The sequence below is a fragment of the Tamandua tetradactyla genome, chromosome 15 (genome assembly GCF_023851605.1).
Source record: "Tamandua tetradactyla isolate mTamTet1 chromosome 15, mTamTet1.pri, whole genome shotgun sequence".
Taxonomy (NCBI): Eukaryota; Metazoa; Chordata; class Mammalia; order Pilosa; family Myrmecophagidae; genus Tamandua; species Tamandua tetradactyla.
The window spans coordinates 29,417,792-29,445,620 of NC_135341.1; the positions used below are offsets into that span (position 1 = coordinate 29,417,792).

At 40.7% G+C, this 27,829-nt stretch overlaps 1 protein-coding gene across 1 annotated transcript in view; it reads left to right on the forward strand.

Annotated features, from left to right (window-relative positions):
* ERC2 (ELKS/RAB6-interacting/CAST family member 2) overlaps window positions 1-27,829 on the forward strand; it is an 865,607-nt gene that overhangs the window by 639,288 nt on the left and 198,490 nt on the right. Inside the window, exon 13 of the mRNA XM_077128970.1 lies at window positions 15,852-16,012. Coding sequence (XP_076985085.1) covers window positions 15,852-16,012 — 161 coding nt within the window. The remainder of the gene's footprint in view (window positions 1-15,851; window positions 16,013-27,829) is intronic.

The following is a 27,829-nucleotide window of genomic DNA, read 5'->3' on the forward strand; positions in this document are numbered from 1 at the left end:
AAGTTAGAGGAGGAGTAAAAAGATTTAGTAAAAGAAATAGGCAGAGCATGCATATAAAGAAAGTGTTAAGTAAAATACTTAAAAGATTGTGATAAATGGTCTGAAGGAAAAAAAACTTGGAGCTGACATGAAGAATACTAGGGGCAGGTGGGAGACAGGGACTACCTCATCTAAGGGAACTTTTGGAAATCTGACGTTTATGCTGAGACTCGATGGATGAGAAGATGCCTGCTATTTGAGATGTTGGGAGAGGGTGTGTTTGGAAACATGGTGCGGTAAAGGAGAAAGAGCAGATGCTACAAGGTGCAGGAGGGGGCCTTAAAAGCACCTGGGTGACCTGAGATGCTACTGAGAAGGTAGGCTGGAGCTGGGTAATGCCTGGCCATGGGAAAGCTGAAGTTTCATTTGCAAGGCACTAGAAACTGTATTGCCTCTTTTACATTAAATTTCGATTTGAGAGTTGGTGCTTTTGGTGTGAAAATTCCTGTCTGCTCAATTGTAGTGTTTTTGCTCTCTTCACCCATAGGTCAAAAAATGGAAATTGTAAGTCACCCCCAGGGTTATTTATCACTGAGGATAAGAGGGTATGCTGGGGGCATGTGGTGGGAGCCCGTAGGAGAGTAAAAAGGTCTAATAAGAGAAATGGGCCGAGTATGCATATAAAGAAAGTGTTAAGTAAAATACAGGTACACACACACACACACACACACACACACAAACACAGCTCCAAACTGTAAGCTTTGTGAATTGAAAAACTTGGTGCTTTGTCACTTTTGTTAGAGGGGTTGCATCTGGGTAGAAAATGCTTTTTTCATACTCACTTCGCCTTTTAAAATGTACCGGAACATTGTAGGTAAAATCTTAGCCGAAAGACTCTAAACACAGCAAGTTGAAACAGGAACTTGGATTAACAGTCAGGTCATGTCTCTCTAAATGGATGCAGGAGAGGCCACTGGGCCAGCTGTCTCTATCCACACCTGAGGGGCCATGGGCTGTTCAGAGTTATGTGGCCATCCAGTTCAGAGATGTGTTCCCACACAGTCTCTTTCTGCACCCTAGAATGAAGTGAGTTATGCTCTATTAGAATTATCCAGATTAGAAGATGTCCATGATGGTTTCTACAGCATTGGGAAATCCTATGTTTTTTTTTTTTTTATTTTTGGTTGAATCTGCTAGAGTTGTAAAAGGAAGCTTTCTGGGCATTAACTTCTTTTAGCAAAAAGGGGTAAAATGAGGTTGGCAAGGAAAGAAACAATTTTGATGTAATAAAAATAGGATTGTTTGGAATTAAGATGAGAGCTTTCTTTCTGTTTGGTATTCAGATGAAATTTAGTTTGGAAGTCACATCAGCGAATATTATATTTCTTCAGAACCTCAGCTGTGTTTTCGATCAGGGGGCATCTTTATTTCGCTTAACTCGTGCAGCAATCAAAAAACCATAGAGGGTTTCAACATTTTTTTAAAAACATGCAGGTACTCTAGTCATTAAAATATGTTTTTAGTATCTATTTTTAGAACTTAAATGATTTTGGATAACGATGAAAATTTTGTGCCACCTACGCTGCACAGTTCTTTTCTTTAGAGCGCTCACTTGTGTTGGCACTTAATTTGTTACTGTACACGAGAACATTTCCCCGTCGCCTCTGAGGCTATTTCATAGGCAAGGCTTTTAGAACTTGAATATTTTAAACACAAAGCAGGATTATGGATTAATCTCAGCAAGGGAAGTCCCTGTGGCTAATGTAACCTAACAGATGAGTAAGACTCTGCAGTTGGCAAGACCCCTCTCGGTTTGCCCTCTGTTCCTGCCGTTGACCTAGTAGAAGAAAGAGTAGATGTGTGTGTGAGTCTAGGCATGACTTCTCTTTAGAGCAACATTTGTACACACTGGAGTCACCTTTTATACATAGTGCTATTGACATTAACCAGAGAAGTGGGCCTGACAGCCCTGCCTTAATGCCAGTGCAAGAGTAGCCTGGCTGTGTGCTCACAGTTTATCTGAAGGGATTCAGCACCAAATCACACAGCCTAATTGTTTTTAGTCCAAAAGGAACTGTTGCCCAGATAGAGGCGCCTTGAAGGTTACAGAGTATGACCCATCAAAATGGGGCATTCATTTTGATATATGCATGGTTGTTAGTTATTTTAAATATCACGGCTATTTCAGCTGCTAGAGTCTGGCTATCACGATTTTTGTTATAGCTAGTTATGGTGGCATAAATTCCTGCAGAAAAAGGATAGGAAATATTTTCAAACAAAGTGATTTACAGTTTTGAGAAGCTGTAGAAAGAGAGGAAAAGGCCTAGCTGAAGCATTAGAGTCTTGAGTGAATATCTGGCATCCAAGCAAGGAATCTAATGTTTTCCCTTTTATTTGTTTTGAGACTATTTAATAGCAGGGTTATAGTTGACTCAGGGTTATGTTCAATCACCCTGTATGAAACTAGACCATAATCTCATATTATTAAGGAAATTGTGAATTGTTTTTAATATAAGAAGAGGTAGTAGGGGAAAAAAATCACACATTGAAAGTATAAAGGAATAAATTGCAGGAAATTTATTTGGGGAAGTATAGACATCAACTTAATTCCAAAGCATGATACAAGGATTTGGTGAAGTCTGGTGTTTAATGTGAATATAAATTGCATAATCTGACAGAAAATCTTTCATCTAAAAGGAAACTATAGACATCCGTGGACTTTTGAAAACAAAAGTGCCACATATTAAGATTTAAGTAGTTTTCGTTTCTGCCCAGATTAACAGTAGATGTTCCTATATATCACGATAATCAGGAGAAACAAAAGTTGCAGCATTTAAGCATGAACAGGTACACTGAGCAGGATGTATACTTGTTTTTTATAGGCATGGGCTGGGGTTGACCCTTGCCATCCACCCACTCTCTTCCAGTCTGTCTTGGGGCCAATTCCCAACCCATGACAGGGCTGGGGCAGCATCTGGTGTGGAGCCAGGTGAGAGGGACAGCAACTGGCCCTCGGAGTCCAATGTCATAACCCTACTCACATTAGTTCAGCTGGTGACATAAGGAAAAGCCCTGTGTCCTGGAGTGCAAAGGGGATGCTGAGCACCCCCGTGTTAAGATTGGAAGAGGCAGAGTTCAGCAGATCTGCTGTTGTAATCTTTGGATATTTATTCCATTTGGAGATGGAAAGAAAGCGGATAAAACCCCCTAAGTTCAGCTTCGAATCGAAGCTAGTTGGGTCTGTCAGCCTTGCTTACGTTGCATCTCTCATAATCACAGCCCATCCCTTTTGGACATGGGGAGAACAGACTATTTGGGTGGGCGTCTTTGTTCTGAATCATCTCTTTATGAAGTGACTTTCCCAAAGTTAACCAATTAAGAATTGTTTTTTTTTTCCATGCAGCAGTAATCATTCTGAGATGAGGGAGCCAACTCGCTGTGGGGGATGCTATGCCTCAGGGACACATTTGGGAGGATTTCCTTCTCCTGAAATACTGGGGTCGACATAAGCCCCTATAAAATGTTTTAAATGAAGGAGAAATTGAAGCAGAAGATTTCATTCTGGCACTTCATGTCTGGTTTTTGCTTTTCTCTCCCTGAAGTTAGCTAAGCAAGCCAGCACTCTAGAGGATGTATTTAGTCTGAGGATAACGAAGTTTTACTGTGATTTTTTTAGTTACCTGGATTCTAATTATAAGGAAGCCAGTACCTGCCAATGGCCTTTATAGGTTAGCATTCTATGCCTCAGTAGCTGTTGTTGAACATGGCACTTAAAAAAGTTTTATTGCGTGCGCATATTCATGGTTGGTTTGTTTTATAAAAAGCAGACATTTTTACCACTTCACTCTTAAGGAAGTCAATTTTACATCCTGATTCAATGTATTTCAAGATTAGATCCAGCCTTTCTCAAGCCATTGATTTGAATGCCCACTGTACCTGGGTACATAATTATCCTTGGAAACAGAAGGCGCTTATCACAAGAAAATTCTCTCCCTTTGCATGCTTAGTTTATGAGAAACTGTCACATCATTTTCCAAAATGGCTGTACCATTTTATAGTCCCACCACTAATGTGTGAATGTTCCATTGCTCTGCATTCTTGCTGGCATTTGGTGTTATCACTATTTTTTTCTTTTGTTTGTTCTGATTGGTGTGCTCTGATATCTCATTATGGTTTAAATTTGCATTTCCCTAATGGCGAGTAATGCCGATCATCTCTTTTTGTGCTTATTTGCCATCTGTATATCCTCTTTGGTGAAATCTCTTTTCATGTCTTTTGCCCACTGTTTTTTTTTTTGTTTGTATTTTTTTTACTGTTGGTTTAGAGAGTTATCTATATATTCTAGATACTGGTCCTCTGTTGGATATGTGATTTGGAAATATTTTCTCCTAATCTGTACCTTGCCTTTTCATCCTTTTAACTGGGTCTTTCACAGAGCAAGCACTTACGTTTTTGATGAGGTATAATTTACTAATCTTTCCTTTTATCAACTGTACTTTGGATATTTAGTTTAAGAACTCATTGCCTAGCTTTCGATTGCAGTTTTTCTTCTATTTTATTTCTAAAAGGTTTTACGTTTTAGTCCATGTCCACGTTGAGTTAATTTGTATATAAGGTTAAAGTAAGGTTTAGGTCAAGGTATTTTGTTTTTTGCTCTTTGTTTTCCCTGTAAATGTTCTACTGCTTCACTACCGCTTGTTGAAAAGGCTGTTTTTTCTCCATTAAATTGCTTTTGCATCTTTGTAAAAAATATTTGTGTGATTATTCTTATTATATGACAAGATGACTTTATGAAAGGGAAATTTCCCTTGTTGGGCCTGACCTCATTAAGTGAACCCTTTAGAGGGACCTGGCCCTTCCTGAAGAAAGACATTCAAAGCATGAAAGGAATTGAACTTGAGGAAGATTCTCCATTGCTGGACTGGAAGATTGAAGAGGCCATGTGATAAGGAATGCAGGCAGCCTTTAGGAGCTGATTGGTCACCGGCTGATAACCAACGTGGATTGGGGACTCAGACCCTCAGCTGCCATGAACCAAATTCTACTACAACCATGTGAGCTGGGAGCACAACTCTGAGGCCAAGATGGGAATGCAATCTGCCAGAACCTTGCTTTTGGCCTTCTAATATATTGTATGGAGAACCCAGTCATGGCATGTCCAATTTCCAGTTTGCAGAGCTTTGGGATAATAAATGAATGTTGTTTTAAGCTGCCAAGTTTGCGGCAATTTGTTACACGGTAATAGAAAATGAATACAAAAGCCAACCAAGGCATTTTGGAACAGTGCTGGGGTAAAGGCACATAATGTAAATTCAACTCCAGTGATGTAAAAGGACCCAATCAGTTCATTCACCAATTTATGATCATCCATGCACTTGTGAGTGCTGGATGTCAGATGTTGTGTTCTTGCCTATGCCTTTCTTTGTTCTCGAGGGGCTTATGGCCCTGGCCTTCCTCTCTGGCCCTTTTAGGGTAGCCCCTTCCAGCAATTCTTCCATTATATTTTACTCAGCAATCAGACTCACATACTGGTAAAGAGTGTGCCACCTGCTTTCCTTGGGTAAATCCCTTAACGTTTCTGAGCTTCAATTATCTTATCAGTTAAGCAGGCAGCTTCTTTGGGTAAAAGTGGAGCTCAACCAAAATATGGGAAGCCATATTATTTTAATAAGAAATAATAATTGCCATTTTGTCACAATAGCTCCTCATCTTCTTTCGTGCCCTCCCTCTTTCCTCCAAAATTATTTATTGAGCATCTACCGTGGTGGTTTGTAGTTGTGAACACTAGAAAAATATGTTCGTAATCTTATTCATTCCCACTGTAAAAAAGACCTTTCGATGATGTTACTTCATTTAAAATATGGCCCAACTAAATCAGGATGAGTCTTAATCCTATTCCTGGAAGCCTTATAGAGAAGGTCACAGAGAGAGAGAGAAGCCACAGAAAGCAGCCAGAAGCTGGAAGTCAACAGAACTGGGAAGAAAAAGGAGAAGATGCAGTCATGTGTGTTGATTGCTATGTCACAGAAAAGCCAAGAACCAAGGATTACCAACAGCTAGCCCCAGAATACCAGAACCTCATGGATAAAGCATTGTCCTGCTGGCACCTTGATTTTGGATTTCTCCTAGCACCAAAACCATAAACCAATAAATTATTATTGTTTAAGCCAATCCATTGTATGGTATTTGTTTTAGCAGCTAGGAAACTAATGCATGTCATATGATTGAGAAGGTGCTATGCAGGAGGGGAGGAAGCAAGTATGCATGAGACTCTATATACTCAAGGAGCAGAGGTGACACAGTGGAAAAAACTACCTTTTGCTTAAGGTGCACAGAAACATTATTCAAGAATCCCAAGGTGATCAGGAAGGGCCTTGGATTCTTTTAGGCTAATTGAATATATCATCATCAATAGGTATGTCCTGCAGAGCCCAAGCCAGGAGCAATAGAGTAAAGGGACCCCATTAATTCTTCCTCACTGAACGTATAAAGGCTTGTCCTTGATACCCAGCCTTGCATCCTGAGGAAGTAGGCTCATCTGAGAGCACAGCCCTGACTTGCAGCCCTGATTTGTTGAATAGGAATGAATAGACCTTGCTAATAGATTCAGTCAAGTGGTACGGACAAAAGGTTCTAATTTCCTAGGGCCTCACAACTTATTTTGACTACTGCAGAAACAAAATGGTAACTAATTAACTAAATAAACAAACCAAATAAACGAAAAAACACACTGGACTTCCTAAACCCATAGGAACTTTGTTAGGTAATCATATGACTTGACATATGTTCAAGCCCATTGTGGAGTGGCCAGAATTACTGCTAACAGCTCTGAAGTCAACAATATGCAGCCACTACTTGGTGAGCCAGGTTCATAATCAGCATAAATCTAAGGGACTGTCCGGACCAAAGCACCTAGAAGTTTAGGGCATCTCGGGGTCATTTGGGTTGAGGGTAGCTGCCACCATAATTGTGCCAGAGACTCTCCCCTTCTCTGGAATCTTGCTTTCTTCCCTTCTTTGGAGAACATGACCTACCAGAAACTAATATTCCCATGGGAAAGAACTTTCTCTGCAGACCTTCCTTGATTACAAGATCACACAGCCAACATGTGGCAGGGGACCAGGACCCAAGCTATCTAACTTTGGAAGTTATGCTCTTACCGCTTGTTTTATTGCTTCTCAATAATGCCCAAGCCTCATTTTCTTTTTTGGGGGGTTAGGGGGGTGGGGAGGGAAGAAAAGCCAGCTCTTTACCATGCTGCAGAACCATGACATATAAATTAAAGAATGCCTCCAGTTGCTCAAGATGTACCTATGCCAAACATACACAGAAACACATCCGCACAGGCTTTTTCTCACAGAGGTTCCATTGAACCATATCGAATCTGGAATGAAGAGTGCCCAAGGGCATTTTGAAGAAACTGTTATTCATTTGTACTCTGACTCCATTTGATTTAATGGAATATGCTAAGTCACATGTATGTATTTTGCTCATTTCTTCTCCAGCTATCTCTTATGCAGTGAAGTTTTGTTAATAAGCCTGGGAAGAAAAAGGGGGGGAAAAGGGGGCTTTAAAATGTAGTCAAAATTAAAGCGCCCGAGAGCACTGAAGCTCTCTTGGTGTGGGTATTTGTTTGTAGTCAAAGGATCAGTGGTGACCTATTTAAGCAAAGCTCCTAGATGCTTAAACTTCAGTAGGAAAAAACAAATCCCAAACACAATCTTGAGAACAGTGAGGTCCAGGCAGAAGGCAGCCTCGGGATTTTCAGTTTCAATCTTTTCCAAAAGGTGTCACTCTAAGGCAGCAGTGGGGAGGTGGGAGCTGAGGTGGCTAGAAATATCAGATAAGAGTAATTGAAAAAATAAGATTAATAGTCCTCATTTTTAACAGATCATTTGACCAAAAGCATCACTTATGAGAAGTTGCTGCTGTTGAGGAGGGAGAATGTAAGCACATATCTTTACTTTTTCGTCTCAAAGTGACCTCATCTGTGCCCAGGGCAGAGCCAGGCAAAGTCCTAGGTATTCTCAGAGGACCAAACCACATTTCCGGATTTTACTGTTAACCTAGATTTGGGGATTTCATTGGTTCTGCATCCTGATGCAGACAGAAAATTACCCTTCTCTTGCATTCAGGAGGGCTTAAAACCTGAATGGACCAAAACAGGAAACCAGGATGGATGGTAAATGATGAGGAACAAACAACCAGTCTGTTCTTAAAATCTGTTCAGAAATTCCAAGTCATTAACACAAAACTATAGATCGACTTAATACTGACATATAATTTAAGAAAAAAATTGTTTTATCAAAATATTTGAAGATCAGCTCTTGCCCAGTGAGCCTCCTGGAAAGCACAGGGCCTCACCACACATCAGGGAGAGACACTCAGAGCTTGAAGTGGGACTCTGGGCAGATAACTGAGAGAGAAGCTGGTTTTCAAATATTTAGTCAAACAACACAAATGTATGTGTACGTTTTAGTACACACGTGTTATGATTTAAAGTCTTAAAGTTTTTTTTTTTTTAATTTTATTGTTTTAAGTCTCTACCATTGACTTTAACAGATCCGACAGTTTCCCCAAAGCCCAGGGTAAGCACTTGACTCTTCAGAAGTAGATTTGATGGCAGCATTATTCTTAAAGCATTCAGAGTTATGAGTGACTCAAGCACAGTTGTGTAGTTCTGGTAGCCTAAGCATTTTATCACACAGTTTTTATGATCTGCAACATAGAATGACTAATAGGATCAGAAATGGCACACATTTATTTAGGGATTTTTGTTTTTTAATTGGTGAGGCCAAATCAACATCTAACTTTAAGAAACCTTTAATCATTATGGTCTAGATGTTTAATACCTTTCTCTCTCTCTTTCCATCTATCTATATATATATATTTCAAAAGGCAACCTTAGCTTTCTAGGTATAGGATCAGAATTCCAGTCTTGCCATATTTGGGGCCTTTAAATGGAACATCCTTATTAAACCATTAATTTTTTAAATTATATAATTGTGATTAAATAATTGTTTTCTTCTGAGTCTCCTGGCCAAACTAGGTGGTTTCTAAGATCGAGCCTGTTGCTAGGTGCCTAGCATGTAGGAGACTGCCAGTGAGATGGTGGAATGAAGGGAGCAAGGCTTGGATGTCTCCCAGGCCCAGGCAGAGTATGTAGATTGCAGAGCCAAGCTCAAAGCTTCCTGCTTCCACCCCAGCTCAGACACTAGGATGTATTTATTGTGCCACCCTGAAACTCTTAGGTTCCTGGTGCTCCTGACAAATGCTGGGCTGGCAGCAAGCATAGGGCCTCCATCCTTTCAGGTGCTGAGTAATGGATCCCCTGTCTCCATAGCAAAGTGAAAGCGCTTGAGACAAACAAAGAGCAGGAACTTGAAGGGCATTGGGTGAGGATGGCAAGGGGACCACTGATTTATGGGGTAGGAAAGTATCAAGTTTAGACTTACACTTCATCCATCATTGCACTGAGTGGGTCAGAGAAGGGTGATTCAGAATCACGTCTTTGCTTTTCTCTTCCTCCCATTCCTCAGATATTTATTGAGTGTGGATGCTGGTGCTATGTCAGGTGCTGAAGGAGCTTCCAAAGACGATGGAGATGTGGTCCCTGCCCTCCAGGGGATTACAACCCAACTGTAGCAACTAGGCCTACAAATAAAATAGTTGTGCAGAATTGTGAAGTGGTATTTGAGCAGGTGGTTGCAAGTCTGATGCAGACAGTGAGAAGTGATAGCAGTTGGTGGAGATAACATGGCCATGGACCCTAATAGGGATGATGATTGCCCTGCCCTGGACACTTCCAGGGTGTCTGGCAGAAAGGACTGGATGATTTACATGTATTATCTTAGTTTATGTTCATGACAATCCTGTAGGTAGGTCCTGTCTGCTCCCCATTTTATAGGTGAGGATCTGCAGGCTTAGAGAGAGACTGAGAAGGTCCATGGTTCCCAGAGCTGGCTGCACATTGAAAGCACCTAGGAATCTTTAATACACTATGGGGGCCTGACCCTTAGCTTCAATCATTTCAGTCAAACTGATATGGGGTATGACCTGGGCATGAGGGTGTTTAAAAGCTTCCAAAGGGATTCTGACCTGTAGTGGTTTGGGAAGCATTGGGTTAAGACGCGGCTTAAGGTCACAGAGATCCTGCTGTTGGAGCTAAAGCTTGACTCAGGTGTGCCACCTGCTTCCAAAGCTCAGGCCTTTAACTGCTGCCCCTGTGAAGGAGGCCAGGTGGAGATTGGCCTTCAAAGGACCGTGGGCCATTTGGGTAAGTGGAGGAGCGAGTGCAGGGCAGTCTGGGTGTTTGTGTGTGTGGTCGGGAGTGAGGACAGCAGAGCAAAATCTTGAAATCAAATGAATAAACATAAAATGGATTGAATCTCTTCAGCTCTGCAATAATATCAGCTGAAACTTGTATGGCACCAGGTATCAGGCATTGTTTTCCAAGTATCACATATGTTGACCTGTTTTATATTCACAAAAACCCCTTGAGCTAAATTCTGCTACTACCCCCACTTCCCAAGTGAGGAAACAAACACTTGAAAGGTTTTAGATTTTGTAACTCTGCAGAGTTACATAGTTAATGAGTGGTAGATCAGTGCCTGAATTACATTTGTACCCACTATGTTATGTGTCTCTTGCATTAAGAATGTTCTTAGGCTTTTCATATTTGCTAGACTTTGAGCTAAGAGCTTTTCATTCATTGCCTCATTTAATGCTTGAAGTAACTGATGGGAAGTACTATTTGTTCTAGACGAGAAAACACACACATGTACACACATATGTGCACTCTGCCAAGGTCTTATAACTAGTAAGAAGTGAAGCAGGTATTATTTGTACAATCTGACTTCATAGTCCATGCTTGCCATTATTGGTGTTTTAAACTATCTTAAAGTTTTTGAAACTCTGTTTTCAAATTAAATTCTAAGTGGAACACCATATAAAAAATCACATACAAGTAGAAAAACTGTTTGAGTGTGGACCCCTTGCTGGTTCATCCTCCTTCCACTCCACCAACTTACTTATCAGCCTCAGACGCTTTTGTGGAATCCCTGGTGCTTTAGGGAACACAGTTTGAAAACCCCTGCCTTGGGTAATTAGGAGTCCCTTGAGATGTTGGAGCCAGGCCAGGGATATTTTTTGACAATGATGGAGGAGAGACAAATTATGACAGTAATTCTTGTGGAAACTCTTTGAATCGCAGACCTGTGGGGCCAAGTGTCTGAGAAGAGCCACATTCAAAGACACACAATTAAAACAGATGAGAAAAAAATCAGAAAACCTTCCACTTGTGTCTTTGGAAAACTTTGAAGATGGCCCAGGAATAAGCTCTAACAACCCTCCCCCCTCTCTCCTCCTTACTTCTCTTATTCTACCCTTAAAACAAAACGAAACCTCTCTGTATCCCCAGTCTACAGGCTCTTTCTTCCTCTTTCTCCCCTTGCTTCTTCCTCCTGCTTTGTATTACGTAGATCATCCTAGGCTATCTTTCGAAGTTCTGTACTTCGCACCCAGGCTCAGAGGTTCACTTTGTGGCCCATTTGCTAATTCCATATCAGAAAATTCTAGAAACAGACCTGGCTGAAAGACACTTTCTGGTAGAGGAGAAACTGATCAGGCAAAGCTATGCCCTCTCTTACAGTTGTGGGAGAAACAGATGCTAGGAATGCATGCATGCATGCATGTATGTATGTATGTATTGCATGCATATATGTGTAAATGAACATATATTTAAATGATATATTTACATACAATTTTCTTATATGTGCATATGAATTTAAATATATATAAATTCTTTTCAATCCTGTCACATATGTGGGAGAGGAGGGAACCTGGGCTTGGGGTGGCAAAACTAATTGTAGTAGGGTAGGATGGATCAAAAAAGTGTTTCTAAAATAGAACCATAGGATTTGCTGATGGGTGGGAAGTAAAGGGGGAACGAGAGGAAAGAACCAAATGTGGTTCTGAGGTTTTAAACACGGGTGACTGAGAAAAGGTTGGGTCATTGGAACAAAATAGTGGCTTTGTTTCAGAGTGGCAGGTGGGATGAGTGGTAGAGACTTGGTTTGGGCTGGTGTGTGTATGTGGACCATAAGTTTGCTTTTGGTCATACAGAATTTATAGTGGCATTAGGGTAGCCAAATGTACCAGCAGTTTGGTGCATGTGAAAGAAGTCAAGTGAGTAAAGGAGAAAAGGGTTGGAGAGGTGTCGGCACAGAGCTGAGGGACCTGGAGACAGGCCTCACTCCATCTCCAGAGGGTCTGTGTGAGTGCGGAAAATGCTTCCCAGACTGAGTGAAAAGGCGAAGCACCCAGTTATGGATGCATAAAGATAAATAGTTTGCAAAAGAAAGAGGGGAAATAGGTCCCCAATCTGAGCACAGTTCAGAGAGTAGAGTTTCAGAGACCCTAAGGGAAGCATCGATTTCAGGAAAGTCGGGGCTGGATAGAGCACCACTTACACAGGAAACTGTGTTTCCAAAAGGTTATTTAGTATCAAGGAGAAAATGCTAATGGCACATTAATTGAAGACTTCTCACAAAATTAGATATTTATATTGTATATTTATATATATAGCACCTATTATACATATAAACATATAGAGAAAGAGATGAAAAAATTATGACAAAATGTTTATGTTTATCTCCAGGTGGTGGGATTTGGGGTGATTGTAAATAAAAGTGATGTTAGTTTTTAACCTAAAGTAAAGAGAAAAATTAAAAGTTGCCCTATCTGTATCTTTCAGATTCTGTATAATCTGTATAGATTCTTATTATTAGCAGTTATTCATAGCATTTAGAAGTGGAAGAATAAATGACTTTTGGTCCACATCATCTCATTTAATGCCCCCAGCAGTCTAATAGGATAAGTAGCATGGTCCTGCTTACAGAGGAAACTGAAGCTGACAGAGATGGAGGGACTTGTCTCAGTCACATAGTAAGTGATAGCCACAAAAATACCCATTGTAGTTTTTTTTTAAGCCACAAATTGGATATTGACCAGTTAAAACATTACTTCAAAGAAGGAACAGAAGAAGTTGGGGAGGGCTTAGTTGTACAATCTCTGCATTAACTAAAGATACCTGGACATGCAGAAGTTACCAGTGGTCTTCAAGAAAAGAGTTTTCATGGGATGGAAGAATAAGAAACAATTTCCTTTTGATGAGAGGTATGAGTCCAATAAGCAACTAGAGGCAGGTCTAGAGCACTTGATAAGAAGTTTGACAGTTCACCAGTCAAGATGGGTTGGATTACACTGTGTGTAACATACAGCCCCCTAATCTCTGTGATATAGTGCAACAGAAGTTTATTTTTTTGCTTGTCCCTTATGGGTTGATAGTGGGCCTCACTGTGGTCACTCAGGAACTCAGGCTATTGGAGGCTTCATCTTGGAATATCCTTCAACAGTCACGATGGCAAAGAAAAGGAAGTTTGGACTTGAACACTAGCATTTAAATGCTTCTACCTGGAAATGGCAGTCATGTTATTGGCCAAAGCTATGCCCAACCTAAAGGAAGAAGGGAAGTGTGATCCTATCAGGTGTCCTTAAGGAAGAGAACTGGATTATTGTAAACCACCCTCATGAGTACCCCAGCAGGGCAAACATTCCTTGCCTTTAATGCTCCTGTTTTGATAGCAGATGAAACAGTTTGAACCAGAAGGTTAAATACAGCAGGTACTATGGGCATCATCTAGTTCAGTCCCCTCAATTTGCAGATGAGGAAACTGAGACTCCAAGAGTTGCACGGAGTTACAGAGAAACAGTGGTCATGCTAAGTAAGACTAGAGCAGGGTACCTGAGGTCAGTGCCCACATGTGGTCCTCAATGTCCAATACTTCGTGGCCAGGGGCACAGGTATAAGGAGAAGTAGGAGGCTGTGGAGGGTGCCTGTAGCCTGGGAAGCCATTTAGAGACTGCCACAAAGGTGTTGAGAATAACACTGGGTTCCAGTATTAGGAATTATTGATATTGTAAGCCACTGACATCTTCATCAGTAAAAACTAGGATGTATCTCAGGTTTCTTCATGTGGTTATTGCTGAAATGACCAAGGCAGTCTGCAAGTTATTACTCTAAGGTGCAGTTGGTAAAGTTGGGTTGATGTAAAACTAGCAGATGTCGGCCCCCAAGCAGTTGGATGGAAGTGAAATTAAAACCTGGAAACCCAGGTAAGTAGCTGTGAGTCTAGAGACTAGACATTTAGCTAATGAGAGAGAGATTCAGCAGGTGAGAATCCTGCAGCCTCTCCCCCTTCTCTGGTATTAGCATACATTTAAAATAAAGAGTGATGTCTAAAAGGAAATGGGATTGTGAGGACATAGGCCATTCTATGCGTACGGTCAGGCTGACTCTCTGAGTTGGCACTTAGAATGACCATAATCCTGATATTTTTGATGTAGATACTGAGCATATTAAAAAAGGAAAAAAAGTAAATGAAAAAAGAAATTAAGAAATCTGCTTCAGCCTCATCAATTATTACTTCATAGAAAAGCATCCAGTTGTATTTGTGGTATTCTATCAATTTATATGAGAAAATAAGTTTGTGGTTGCTTTTTAAGTCTAAATAGTTGTTAACTTAAAGAATAATGCTATTTATTCTACAATTATACAGATGTGGTTCTGTGATTTTCATAGGCTATCCTTTATATAATTTTTGAACTATTTTTAGCTTTGGCTTTGATTTTTATTACCTGGTCATTAACTTTCCTCTTTTTATCAGGGCAAAATGGAGGCTTTTCTGAATCTTAAAAGCATGTCATTTACTTTGGATATGAACTATAGTGCTTATTCTGAATAAACCCCATGTAAAACTGCATAAATTGTGTAGAAAGTCTTTATGAATTAGAATTTAACATGTCATTGACACATTTTGAAGGGTGTTCTGTTGACTCTAGTGATGGATGAGCCCATTCTGCCAAGTTCAGCTGGAAGGGGTGGCTTAGAAACCAAAACATCAGCTCTGGAATCTAGAAACTTCCTGGAACCATGGTTTTGAATCGGCAGGGTTGGATGCAGTCTGCATGTGTGCGAGGGATGGCATTTTACCAGCTTGCTCCACAGAAGTCCTTGGAGCAGAACCATAAACACCAACCCTCTTTGTTGTATGTTGGCTTTTAAAAGCCCCGGATGGTTTGAGGAGGGTAAGGCCTTGCCTCGGGCTCCCTGGTCCAATTTTTTGAGATCTGGCTGAAAACCCTGGATATTTGATAGTCTGGCTTATTTCTATGGTATATTAGCACCCTATAAAAGTTACATGTCATTTATTTCAAGTTTAGAACCCTCTCAAACTTCAGGGGCAAACCAAACTTGAACCTTTTGCGGCTGGAATTCTGTTTACCTTTGGCCAAAGCTTGCTTCCGGAATCTCAGGCGGGGAGGTGAGGTGAAAGGGGCTCTGAGGCCCTTGGACGTCAAATAGCTTTTCCCAACCAATGTTCTGATAGGTTAAAATGTACATGAATCTAAAATACGCAGATTTACTTCCTGTCAGAGTACTCTGGGGCCTACAAACAAAAGTAAATTGTGCATTTTGAGTGTTGACTTCCACCCACTGTGTGGAAGAATTTGAGATTTTTGCCAACTAACAAGTTGAAATGGGGTCAAACCACTCACCCCTACTTTGAAGAAATACATTCAATAGTTTCTATAAAAGTTATTGGACAATCCAATTGTGTGGGGAACGTGGAGAAATCAGGACATTACTTGTGTCTTAAACATTTTATTTTTAACCAGTGACTCCTAGATGCAGTGCCCAGTCCACGGACGCTTATGATTCCTGTATGTTTGTGGTCAGAACACAAGCTAGCAAGGAATGTCTTTTGCTTGAATGAGGGAGAAATAACACACCCAGCTCATGTGCCTTTCAGATAGAAGAGCTCATGAATGCGTTGGAAAAGACCAGACAGGAACTGGATGCCACCAAAGCACGCCTTGCCTCAACGCAGCAGTCCTTGGCTGAAAAAGAAGCGCATTTGGCCAACCTCCGGATAGAGAGGAGGAAACAGCTGGAGGAGGTCCTGGAGATGAAGTGAGTACCCACTTTCACTATCCTTCAGTCTCATCTAACCTCTCTTTGGAAGTAGGAAGAAGGAATGCAAGAGAAGAGCTCAGAGAAAGAATAATTTAGCTAATGCAGTTAAGTCAATTTTGAGATTATGCTTCTTTTTAAAATTATAGCGTCAATGTCCCAGTTTGCACCTTTTACGCTTCTGTTATTTTTAAAACCATCCAGCATCAGATTTTGCGTGTCTTTGTTTTGGGGACCCTGCTGGTACTCATAGATCTGTCGCAGAGGGCTGAGTCCACCAAGAGACCTCGTTAAGCACAATGGTAATTTGAGTGCTGTTCAGAGTAAGTGGAAACTTTCGAGGAGCTATTTCCTGATTGTGACTATAACTTCGGTAATTATATTCTTTTCACTTGTATACAATGCCTGACTTGTGTTAGCTTTCATGGAGTCTAAAGGTTGGCACCTCTTTGTTTAGAAACCAGTGTTGTGATTTGATGTGCCCATAAAAATAAGCTTGGAAATCTCCTGCCCCACTCCCTCCAGAGTGGGGTGGGTAAAGCCGGGAGACTAGAGCCCATAGCTTTCTTTAATTTAATTGATTAAGTGCCCTTCGGCTTGCTGGGAAATGGTCAGTCCAGTGGTGCTGAGACAAACCCACATCCACATGGTTGTTTCATTCTCAAAATGAAATAGTATCATTGTGGAAGAACATAGGAAAGGCGATTACACGGAGATTGTGAACTCATCGGTCGCTGTGTGTCGGTTTCTAAAGAACTAGGCAAGAAGCAGCATCTCTATAAGTTTTAAAATGAAATAATCACTAAGATATCATTTAAGTCCAACTTCCTTCCACAATAAGGGGAAATATACATAATTATGGTATCTTAAGCCTGCAACACAGACTTTGAAATTGGTGGCTACGTATTAAAGAGTGACCTTGTCCTGACCTGCAAGTTGTACACATGGTTAACATTAAGCCCCGAAAGCTTAGATCATGGAAAACACAGAAGGAAGTCTTTTGAAGGATTTAATAATGAGGACAAAAACTTTTATTCCTGGCTAAGTACCTCAGTTTCTCCACGACCAAAAAATTAGTAGTTTTTCTCACATCTTTCTAATAAAGGATGCCATAATAAAAACAAATATTACTCTCTTTAGTTGAGAGGTACGGGAACCAAGACTCAGAGAGATTTCAAGTAATTTGTTTAGGGCCATCTGGCCAGGATTAAAATCACACCCTTCTACCCCAGGTTCCCTCTCTCCTGCCTCATTTTCTTGTGGCGCTTCTGTGAACTCCACTGAATCTGGGACTTTTGTCTCTATGCGTCACTGCATGGTAATCACGCTACCCAGAAAAGGGCTTGGCGTGTCATAGGTGCTTGAGAATTACTTGTTGAACAAATGAATGAATAAATTGCCTGCTATAGACTGAATCTCACACAGCTAAGAAGAAAAATGCTTCAAATGTCTGTGGCATTATCACCTTGACCAATAATTTGTTATCAATAATGTATTAACAATACCGGTACGTTGATTCCATCAGTCCTTATTCTTTTCTGCTCACCTGTCCCTCTTCTGCCTCTCTGCATTCTTACGTGTTAAATCCAGCTTAATTTATCTAATTGTTCCCCAGCTGTTCCCCCAGCTAATTCTGCCATCTCCTGAAGTGATTTATTATGCCATTATAAAGAAACTTTCATTACTTCCTGTTTATATATATATGTATATATATAAACATATATATACATATATATATAAGGATATACTTTCAACTGTTTGAGAGAACAAGTAATGCTGATTTTGGAGTCCTCGGCCCTGGCTTGGGATCCTGTCGCCTCTCCCTGGTGGCTGTGTGACTTGAGGGAAATCACCTGACCCTCGCGGACCCTCCACTTTCTGCCTCTGAGGGCCTGCATGGGGTGGCTGTGAGGAGACACTCAGGGAAGGCTTGGCACAAGGAAAGTGATATATGTGTATAAATGGGCTCTATCAGCCAATGAAAATAAGCCATTTGTTTAGTATACTTTGTGAAGAGTATCATTTATCTCAAATGTGGATTTATTTTTCTAAAACATATGAGCCTTTTTCATGTGTATGTTTTCCCACTTAATTTCATGATTTCAGATAGCACCTAACTAAGACCTCTTTTGGTGAATTGCCACATTATTGCTGAAGTGCTTAATCTGCTGCCACTGCAAAATAAATACAAAATCCGTCTGTCAATTCTTTTGGTAAAAGGTAACAAAGCGCTACTTCATTAAACCCAGTATGAGTCCCATTCACTATTTAAATGGCCCTGAAACCAGAATATGGTTCATTCCCTGAGATCATGAAGGGCACAAGGAAAGGCCAATTGTACTGATGGAGATTCCCAATGAGATTCATGAGCCTCTTGGGCCATTCGAGTCAACCAACTGTCTTGACTGATCTTGAGCTGACCTATTGGTTACTTGACATTGACTGAGTCAGAGTAGGTAGCAAAAACAGTCAGATGGGAAATGTCATCTTTGGTCCTTGTCATTCTGTGTGAAGCACTGTTGCTTTCCATTGGTATGGCAGGTATTGCTCAGGCATTTTTAGGCCACATCTACCCAGTTTCAAAACTCTGGTGGGAAGGGAGAGGCTGTAGTATCAAAATAAGGAGGGAAGGGGTCATGAACAAGAGAGAGGAGATGTAATCTCTGAACTTGCTCTTTCTCCATCCCATACACTAAAGAAAGTAATGCTCGTGGCCTCTGTTTCCCTTTCAGTGTAATGGGGGTGATGATACCTCCTCTGCCTACTCTACTAAACTGTTGTGGGGACAGTATTTTATTTTAAAAATACTGAAATGAAATTAATTTCAACCAGCATATGTGAAAGTGCTCTGAAACATAAAAGGGGCTTTTAAGATGTGAGGTGGTGTCTGTTAAAAAATCAAATGGCACAGTTTTTGAATTGAAAGGCAGCTAGGTCCAACTTTCTGACTAGACTCCTGACCACATAATTTCTAATCAAGAATTCACCAGGCTGCCATGAACACATGGAGCCACGGCTTCCTACGGTGGTATTTCATGTTCCGTGGCCCTTGTAAGTAATTCCTTTTTCCTTACATTGAGCAGAACTGTCCTTCCATAATTCTCCTTCTTGTCTTGAGTTTTGTTCCAGAGCCATATGGAATTCATCTGAGCCCTTCCACAGGATGAGTGGCTTTTCAGATATTTGCTCAGTCAATACTGTTCATTGCAATGAAAAAAAAGAGAAAATAAGGAGAAGCAAAATGAAAAAACAGAATTGCTTATGATCTTATCCTGTAGGCAAAGACACTAATAGCATTTTGGTATATATGTTTGTGAACTTTTTATTTCTCATTATTTTTTATTATACTTACATATTTTGTAAAGCCTTCTTCTTTTACTCACAAAATGGTGAATGCTTTTCCATGTCAAAAATATAATGTTATATTATTTTTAATTACTCAATGTACTATCATATAGGTTTACCCCATTATTGAACGTCTGTCTTGACGAAGGTTTTGCTCATATAAAGAATGTTTTCGTAACATTTGATGAGCATCCTACCATTTCATTTTATTTTATTATCTTATTTTTAAATAATTGTAGATTAGCATGCAATTGCAAGAAATAGTGCAGAGAGATCCCTCGTACCTTTTACAGTTTCCCCCAGTGGTAATAGCTTGTGTAATTATAGCACAATATCACATCAGGAAATTGACACAGGTAAAATCCACCAACTTTATTTAAATCTCCCCAATTTTACATGCACCTATTTACATGTGAGTATACTTAGTTTTACTTAAGAAATGTGTAGATTTTTGTAACCATCCCCACAGTCAAAACACAGAAATGTTCCCTCACCGCGAAGCTCCTTCATGCTATCTCACAATAGCTACACCCACCTCCTCAGCTGATTCATTTTTTAACTATGGCCTGATTTGGTTTTATATCATGTCAGGACAGGGGCAACGCTGGCCTACATTTTACCTACTGTTCTTCTTCAGTCTTATTTTAAATTTAGGCTGAATTTTGAATGAGAACATATTGCCTGATTCTTCCAAGTTAAAAAAAAAATTCTCATGACATGCTTTAATGTTACTTACAGCAGAATTCCCTTTTAATATTGGATATCCAGTACCTGTCACACAGTAGGCATTCAGTAAGCCTTCGTAGAATGAAAAGATGAATTTATTTAAAATTTATAAATGTTTACTGAATACCGACTATGCGGCAGGCACTGTTCTAGGAGTTGGGAATAATGAATGAACAAACAGAAAAATCCCTGATGTCATCAAGCTTGTATCTTAGTAAAATGAGTAAAGGAACTGAATGGATGAATGAATGAATGAATGGACAAATGAATGAATAAAATGTGAACAAATAAATGAATAGATGAATTAAAGTGAAGTTTCTTGCATTACCAACGAAGTTGAGTACTAACTTAAAAGCCATTTGCAAAGGTAAGGACTCTTTTGGTTTGGGGTGAAGAGGAACCTGAAAAATGGGGTGTTCCTTTCCATAGTCTGGAAATCTTCTCATAACTCAGGCTATCTTAGTACAGATAAGAGTCTATGGCCATATTTCACGTAGGATCCCTCCCCCCACAGCCCTTTCCTTAGTTTGGTCTTTATTGGTTAGTATTCTAACTGTCAGTCACTATTCCCACCCTGGCAGGATCTAACAGTTCCCAAGCAAATATTTTCAAAGGTGAACATAATATTCACTTTCTCTTTGTGCATAAGATTATTCTTTTACTTAAAAGATATCTGAAACCCCTTGTTAAACACTTCATAATGGTCAATCTTTGTTATATTTGCTCCTGTTTAAAAGAGATTTTAGTAAAAGACTCTCAAGAACATTATTCTATATGTTTGGTTTTATTAATGCTACTTAACAAGCTTACATTTTCAGTAACCAAAGCCCAATTATTTAATTTGTGGCAGGTGAATTTGATATCTATGGCTAAAAGAAATTGAGGGCTGTGAGATACAGTACTAAAATTTATCTCTGCATTTGCTCAGATGATTTAAACTAGCACAGTAATTTAATATGCAGAGAGGCAGCCTAACTGATATTTGCCATTTAGTATAAAATGCCGAGTGAATAAGAGTTTTGAGAGCTGGTTGCTAGTCACATACCTTGAAGTATGTATTTTAGCTTCTCATAATGATTTCCTATGCTTGTGTTATATAAAAAATTTAAGCAGACCTCTACGTTTTAGCTCATCTGTTGACGTTGTAAGATCCATCTTAATTTACTGGGTACTGTTGGATTTTAGACATCTTCTTCAGATAGCCTTGCAAGTCTTTGTATACATTGGGCTATTTTAGGAAGTTTACAGTGAGGTAAAGCAGCAACTTATTCTAGAGCATTATCCCATTGGCCTCTTTGATCTGGAATCCTTTCTGAGAGAGGCACTCATTAGGTAAGTACTCTTCAAAGGAGAGGCAGGGTGCAGAAAAGGATAAAAATCAATTTATTCTTTACTTCATGCCAAAATGAGAAAAGACAAATCACATTTCTTGTGGGAGGAATCCTAAGTGCCCGGCAAATTGGACAGGATAAATGGAGCTTGGGAGAGGAGTTCTGAAGGCAACCACTATTTAAAATTGACAAACTCAGTTAGCTGCAAAAGGGTAGTACCATCTTATAAAAATATCAGGATCAAATGCTGTTATGCGCATTTGAGAAAGTGATGTTTAAGTTGTAAAAGGCTATATATATGTATATGAAATTATATGTGTAAATATGTATTACGTTATTCTTATATTAATGTAAGTTAGGTAAACCCATTACAGTTACAAAACACTGATTCTGTAATCAAAGTCCTGTTGGCCTTATGCTTTCAGCATTTTTCTTTTTCTATTTTTTTTTGTTACAACACAATTCTTTCACTAAGCGGTAGTTTATTTAGAAAACCTTTGGCATGTCCAATTTAAAGAAGTATTAAATACTGTGATAATGTGTGCTAGAATATCCCAGCCTTGCCTTTTTGTGTTTCTGCTTATAACCTGCTCAGTTCTTAAAGGTATTTGAGTCAGTTTTAACATTTATAGAGCCTGCTGCAGTTTTCTAAGTTATCTACAGTATTTTAGGACAGGTGACATAGTGGGAAGGGAAATAAATGTCATTAACAACAACTTCAAAATCAGTTTGCTTTCGAGCATGAAAGTATTGACATAAATATAATCTTTCTACTCATGATTTCTGATTCCCTCTTTATTCTTGAAGTTGGAGACTGAGAGACTTAAGCAGAAAAGGTTTACTGTGTACAAAACTTCTAGTACACAAAAATTAATTGTAAAGAAAATAATAGAATAGTGGACTGTTCTCGTACCTGCAAATGCAGGGACCAGAAAACCACCCATTCTAGAGGCTCAGACAAGTAGCTCTGTAATCGCCAGGGACCCATGCTTCTTCTCCTTTGACACTGCCATTTTCGTTGTATGGCTTCCACCTCATGGTGCAAGATTTTTGCCTCTGCTCCAGCTATCCCATCCACATTCCAGCCACCCAAAAGTGATAATGAGCACAAGAGCACGAGGAAGGAAACTCCCTGTCCTGTAAGTTGTACGTACCCTCATCTGATCCATTCAACAATTCACCAATTCATTCAGTTAAGTCACTGGCAAGTGCCTGGTATGTGTGAAGGACTGTTCTGAATCCTAGGCACTGATCTAAGCATGATTCTAAGTGAACAGAAAGGAACAAAAATCTTCACTGATGGAGCTTATGTTCTAGTAGGAGCAAGAAGTAGTGTGGGGAGCATTTAAGTCACCTGCCAGCTAGCTGCAAGGCAGTCAGGAAAATACAGCTAATATTCAGGCAATCTAATACCAGGAGAGGAAGAGGGAGAATGGATATTGGGAGCAATTAGGAATGCCTGTTGAAATGAACAAAGTATGAAAAAAATGTGTAAACTGATTATGTCATCTTATTGAGTATTAAAAGACGATTTTATCCTACACCTTAAGTGACAGTATCTCTAACATATATTTATATGTATGCCCCAGAAGATATTTGTTTTCATTTCTGGATATCACAGTTGGCAAACCATGGAAAGTGAGCAGACAGACTGAGGGATACCTGAAAATCATGTTTAAAGAGTTTGACCTGAGAAGACCAAGACAGAGGCTTCCTTTAAATGTTAAAGGGGTGACATGTAAGAAAAGAAATGGACTTGATTCATGTTGCCTGAGAAGATTGTGCTAGAGCTGGGATGTAGAATTTATTAAGAGGAGAAAGACTTTCCTTCAATGTGAAAGAACTTTGTAGCAATTGAAACTTGCTAGGATTTTGAGGTAGCGCTTGAGGTTTTTCAAGCAGATCCTGGGGAGGAAATGACTTGTTTCGGGTACTTGGTGGCAAATTCCCACCCCACAAGGGGAATGAGGCGATCTCTAATTCTCCTTCCAACCTGGAATTCTACCGATGGCTCCCTTACGTAAATGACCCAGCACGTAGATGGTATTCAGGAGATGCTGGGACCTTCTCTGTTCATTCCTTGAAGGATTCTATTTGAATGCAAAAGCTTTCTCCCAAAAGTTAAAAGTCAAGTGCACTCCTCTTTCTTAAAAGGCTAAAATAGAATTCCCCCATATTTTTGGAAATATATGAGGCAAGGAGAGGTGTGCTTCACAAATCATTATAAGGAATGATTCTACTTGTCATGTAAAATTAAGAGTCCTTCACAGTCTCAGGCTTTGAGGAAGGTACTGTCTCTGATTAAATAGCTTTCAGAGGTTCAAAGTAGCCCAGGCATATATACTATTAAATGCATGCAGACTTTGGGGAATATGCTAATATCGCTTTAGTAATATTACCAGTGAGCATTTGCTATATGTCAGGCATGGGCTAAGTACTCCACCTGCATTATTGCTGCTGTCTCCTGTGAGGTGGGAGGTGTTATTATCCCACATGTAGATAAGGAAATTGAAGCTCATGTACTTGGAACTCAAATGCAAATCTGTTTGACACTATAGTCCATGAACTTAACCATTGGGTACACAGTCTCCCAGTGAAAATCTTGGGGTGTCATTGCAAGAATTTCTAAATCTGGGACTTGTGGGACCCATTTAGCTTAAAGAGCAGAAGGCATTGGGTAGATAGATGCTTCTTCTAGTTTGCCTTCTGGGCAGGGTGCAAGGCAGAAAGCTGGGGTGATGGTGGGTGGGAGGGGGCTGGGAGATAGCTAGTCGGAGGAGGCCTTTGAAGTCTGCTCCCTTATCTTGAAGCAAAATAAGGGACACACTGTCTTCTGGCAAAGAACATGCACCATAAATGTAGTTTTAATAGTGAAAAAATGTCAGTCAAAGAGCCCTTGGCCTAGTGGTTTTTAATGGAAATACAAACATTTCCTAAACTAGAGCAGTATAGTCTTTCAGCTTAAATAATCATAATCAGCAGTTAAATAATCTAAATGCTTGTGAATCATAAAGCTTAAATAATTCCAAGCACCATACTTTATGTTATCTCTATCTTCACAGCAGCTCCATGGGGAACAGGGAAGGTCAAACATTAAAAAAGAAAAAGGAAATGTCCGGGCATTCCAGCCTCCTAAGGCATGGCAGGTCAGCGGGGTCCAGTGTGACCCTGGCTTTCAGTCCAAGAGCAACATTACATTGGAGTAAGTTCCTTAAGTATCTGATCTAATGCAGTGGGGGGCACTGGCAAATTTAACCCTACTAGGTAAGGGACAGGGCAGCTACATCACAGAGAGAGAGACCAGAAGGCTGCCAAGGGCAGGACACCCAGGGTAACCCCTGAGACACGAAGCCTCCAAAGCAGTAAGCGGGGCTCTGGGTACTCAAGTTCAAATACTGAATCTGCTGGTCATAGTTGGGTGAGTCGAGGCAGGTCCATCCTGAGCTCTCCATCTGGGAACAGGGCTCTGGACTCAGATGACCATGCCAATATTCTCTAATTCTCTAAAGCAGCAATATACAACCTGGGGTGACTTTTCCCCACCAGGGGACATTTTCCAATGTCTGAAGACATTTTCATGTGTCATGACTGGAGGGGAGGTACTCCTGGCAGCTAGTGGGTAAAGGCACAGGGTGCTGCAAAATATTCTAGTGCACAAGAGGCCCCCCTGCAACAAAGGATTATCTGGCCCAGGACACCAACAGTGTTGGGATTGAGAAAGCCAACTCTAAATAACAACTGGCCTTCCTTTTTCAGACTGATGTTTCTTGAACTGGGGAAGAGGGAAAAGCTTTGTAGTTGCTTCTAATTTGACATGACTATTTTCAAAGGGGACTTACCTACGGTGTGTACTTTCCACTTACTGTCTTGTTCAGGCCCAAAAGACATGATGGCCTGAGAACTTCCTATGTTATGTAGGTGACTCTGACCTCTCGATGCTGGCTTGCTTTCATGGGACTATAGACCAGTTCACCACGTAGCTCCCTATCTGAGATCTGAATCCCCAGGAGACTGTGCTCCCTATTTGACATAAACCCTGGGCTGGAATCCAAAAAGCCTGTTTCCAGGCATTTTTTGCTGCTTAGCAGACCATACAATCCTGACCAGCTCCAGTATTCCATCATTCTTCAATGTGTTGCTCCCTCTGGTCCTCACTTTGCCCAACTATAAATTAAGGGTGTGACATTTGACAGTCTTCAAGGATCAGGTCAGACCTGTAAATGGATGCATAATTCAAACAGACCTTTTTTTCTCTCTCCACCTTTTTCCTTCCCTCCATATGCTCCCTTTCTTTGCCACTACCCTCTGGGCACCCGGATCTTTTTATAGGGGCCAACTTCTTTCAAGGGTGATGTAGAGCAGAAAGGATAGATGGAAAGTATGAACTCTGGGATAGGTGGGAGAATTTATGCCAGAGCAGGGCTGAGCATGTCAGTCAGAAATGGACTGGCTGCCCAGACATCCAGGTTACTGCCAGAACTGTGAAGGGCAGCTCTTAGAGGCAAGTTCCAATTTGTAGATTTTCTCTGCCTCCCTGTAATGTTTACTTTGTGTAGCTACAATCCAGGTCAGATATTGTCAGAGGAAGCTTCAATCCTGCGTGTGCAGAGGGTGGCCATCAAGGTCTGCATCTTCATTGGAAGGATCTCATAAAAGGCTCCAATTCTGGAAAGGCCTATAGGGTCCCTGCAGGCGGCCAGGGATTTGCAATGAGGTGGAGAAGGCTTTGAATGTTCTTGGTCCATAGTAAGCATTTAATAAAAGTTTGTTGAATGTATAAATGATAGTGAATATTGTACTTTGCCTCCCACTGGCTGCCTCTTCCTCCTTTCTTGTCCATCCAACCCCCCTTTCTTTTCTTCCCAATCTCCTTTTTTCTTTTTCCTACCTTTTTTTTTTCACTTCTTCCCTACTCCCTCTCTTCCTTCCCCCTCCCTTTTCTATTCCTGCTATGTTGCCCTACAAATTGTTGGAGCTTAAGATGTTTCCCAGATTTTCTCAGCATAATGGTTGTCTTATGAGATTCTAATTTTGATTATTGGGCAGGAGGGCATCGCAAGTACCTCCCAGGCACCAGGCACCTTGTGTGTGTGCGCGCGCGCGTGTGTGTGCATGTGTGTGTGTGTGTGTGCATGTTCAGGGGCAGGGAAGGGGCTGGCTCTGGCCATTTTGCTTGGAGAATGAGGTGTTAAGGGGAGACCCCTCAGTTTCCCAGAGGCAAAGCAAATGAGGACTATATCTCAAAGCCCAGTTGGCAGCAGAGTGTAGCCAAAGACTTTTATTTCCTGTTCATATCATTTGCAAACCAACAGACAGTGAAAGTAGAAATGTAGTGTTTGACTTCATCTTTGGGTGAAGCCAATATCCCTGGGATCTTAATTCGAACCTGTAGGAGGCAGCAGCCATCTTTGAGACTCTGTTATTACGTCACACCCAGTGCTTTGCTTGCTTGCATAGATGTTCAGAGCATCATCTGCAGCTAGTGCCAGCTTGCAGTTATGGTGCAGTTAAATTGCTCTTTCTGTTCTGTTTTGAAATTGGTATTTGTGTGTTCACTTCACTGAGCCCTGAGCTTGAACAACTTCTTTCGTTTCCTGGCTCTGCCATTTTAAGTTTTCTTTGAAAACTCTTCCCTTCAAATCCATTTCCAAGACTCCTGTCAATTAAAGTTATATGGGAAAGCAGGTTATTCTCTGCTCCCCATACCCTTCTCTCTCCCCCTTTCCTCCCAGCCATTCTCTGCCCTCTCTGGAAGGCTGCGCCCTGGGAAGCTGACCCTGAGTTGTTGCTTTCGCTAGCTTCCCTTGCTAGCTGACTCCTGGCCAATAGTAGGCCCTACAGGAGACAGAGGTGAGAAGAGAAGAAGGATAGGGAATTTCCTCACTTCCCTTCCTTGCTTTGGGGCCACATGCCTGGCAGTAGCATCATCTCTCTGTGACTATAGCTCTGTCTCAGAGGTCTCCGTCCATGGCTCCAGCTGTCACTGGGTACTGGGGGTTAAATAGTGCTGCCTCTAATATGTTGAAGTCCTAAACCCCAGTACTGTGACTATGTTCTTCCTTGGAAATAGGGTCTTTATAGACCTAATCATGTTAAGATGAGGTCATCCTAGAGTGGGGGGTGGGAGGAGGCCCTAAGTCCAATAACTAGTGTCATTATAAGAAGAGGGAAATTTGGACACAGGGAAGCAGAGAGAGACATAGGGAGAAATGGCGATGTGAAGACTGGCCGAGATTGGAAGGACCCTGTAATAAACTAGGAACACCAAGGATTGCTGGCAGTCAGCAGGTGCTAAGAGGGAGGGCAGGATCCTCCCTTAGGTCCTTCAGAGAGGCCCTGCCAACCCCCTGATTTTGCACTTCTAGCCTCTAGAACTATCGGAGAATATGTCTGTGTTGTTTTAATCCATCAACCT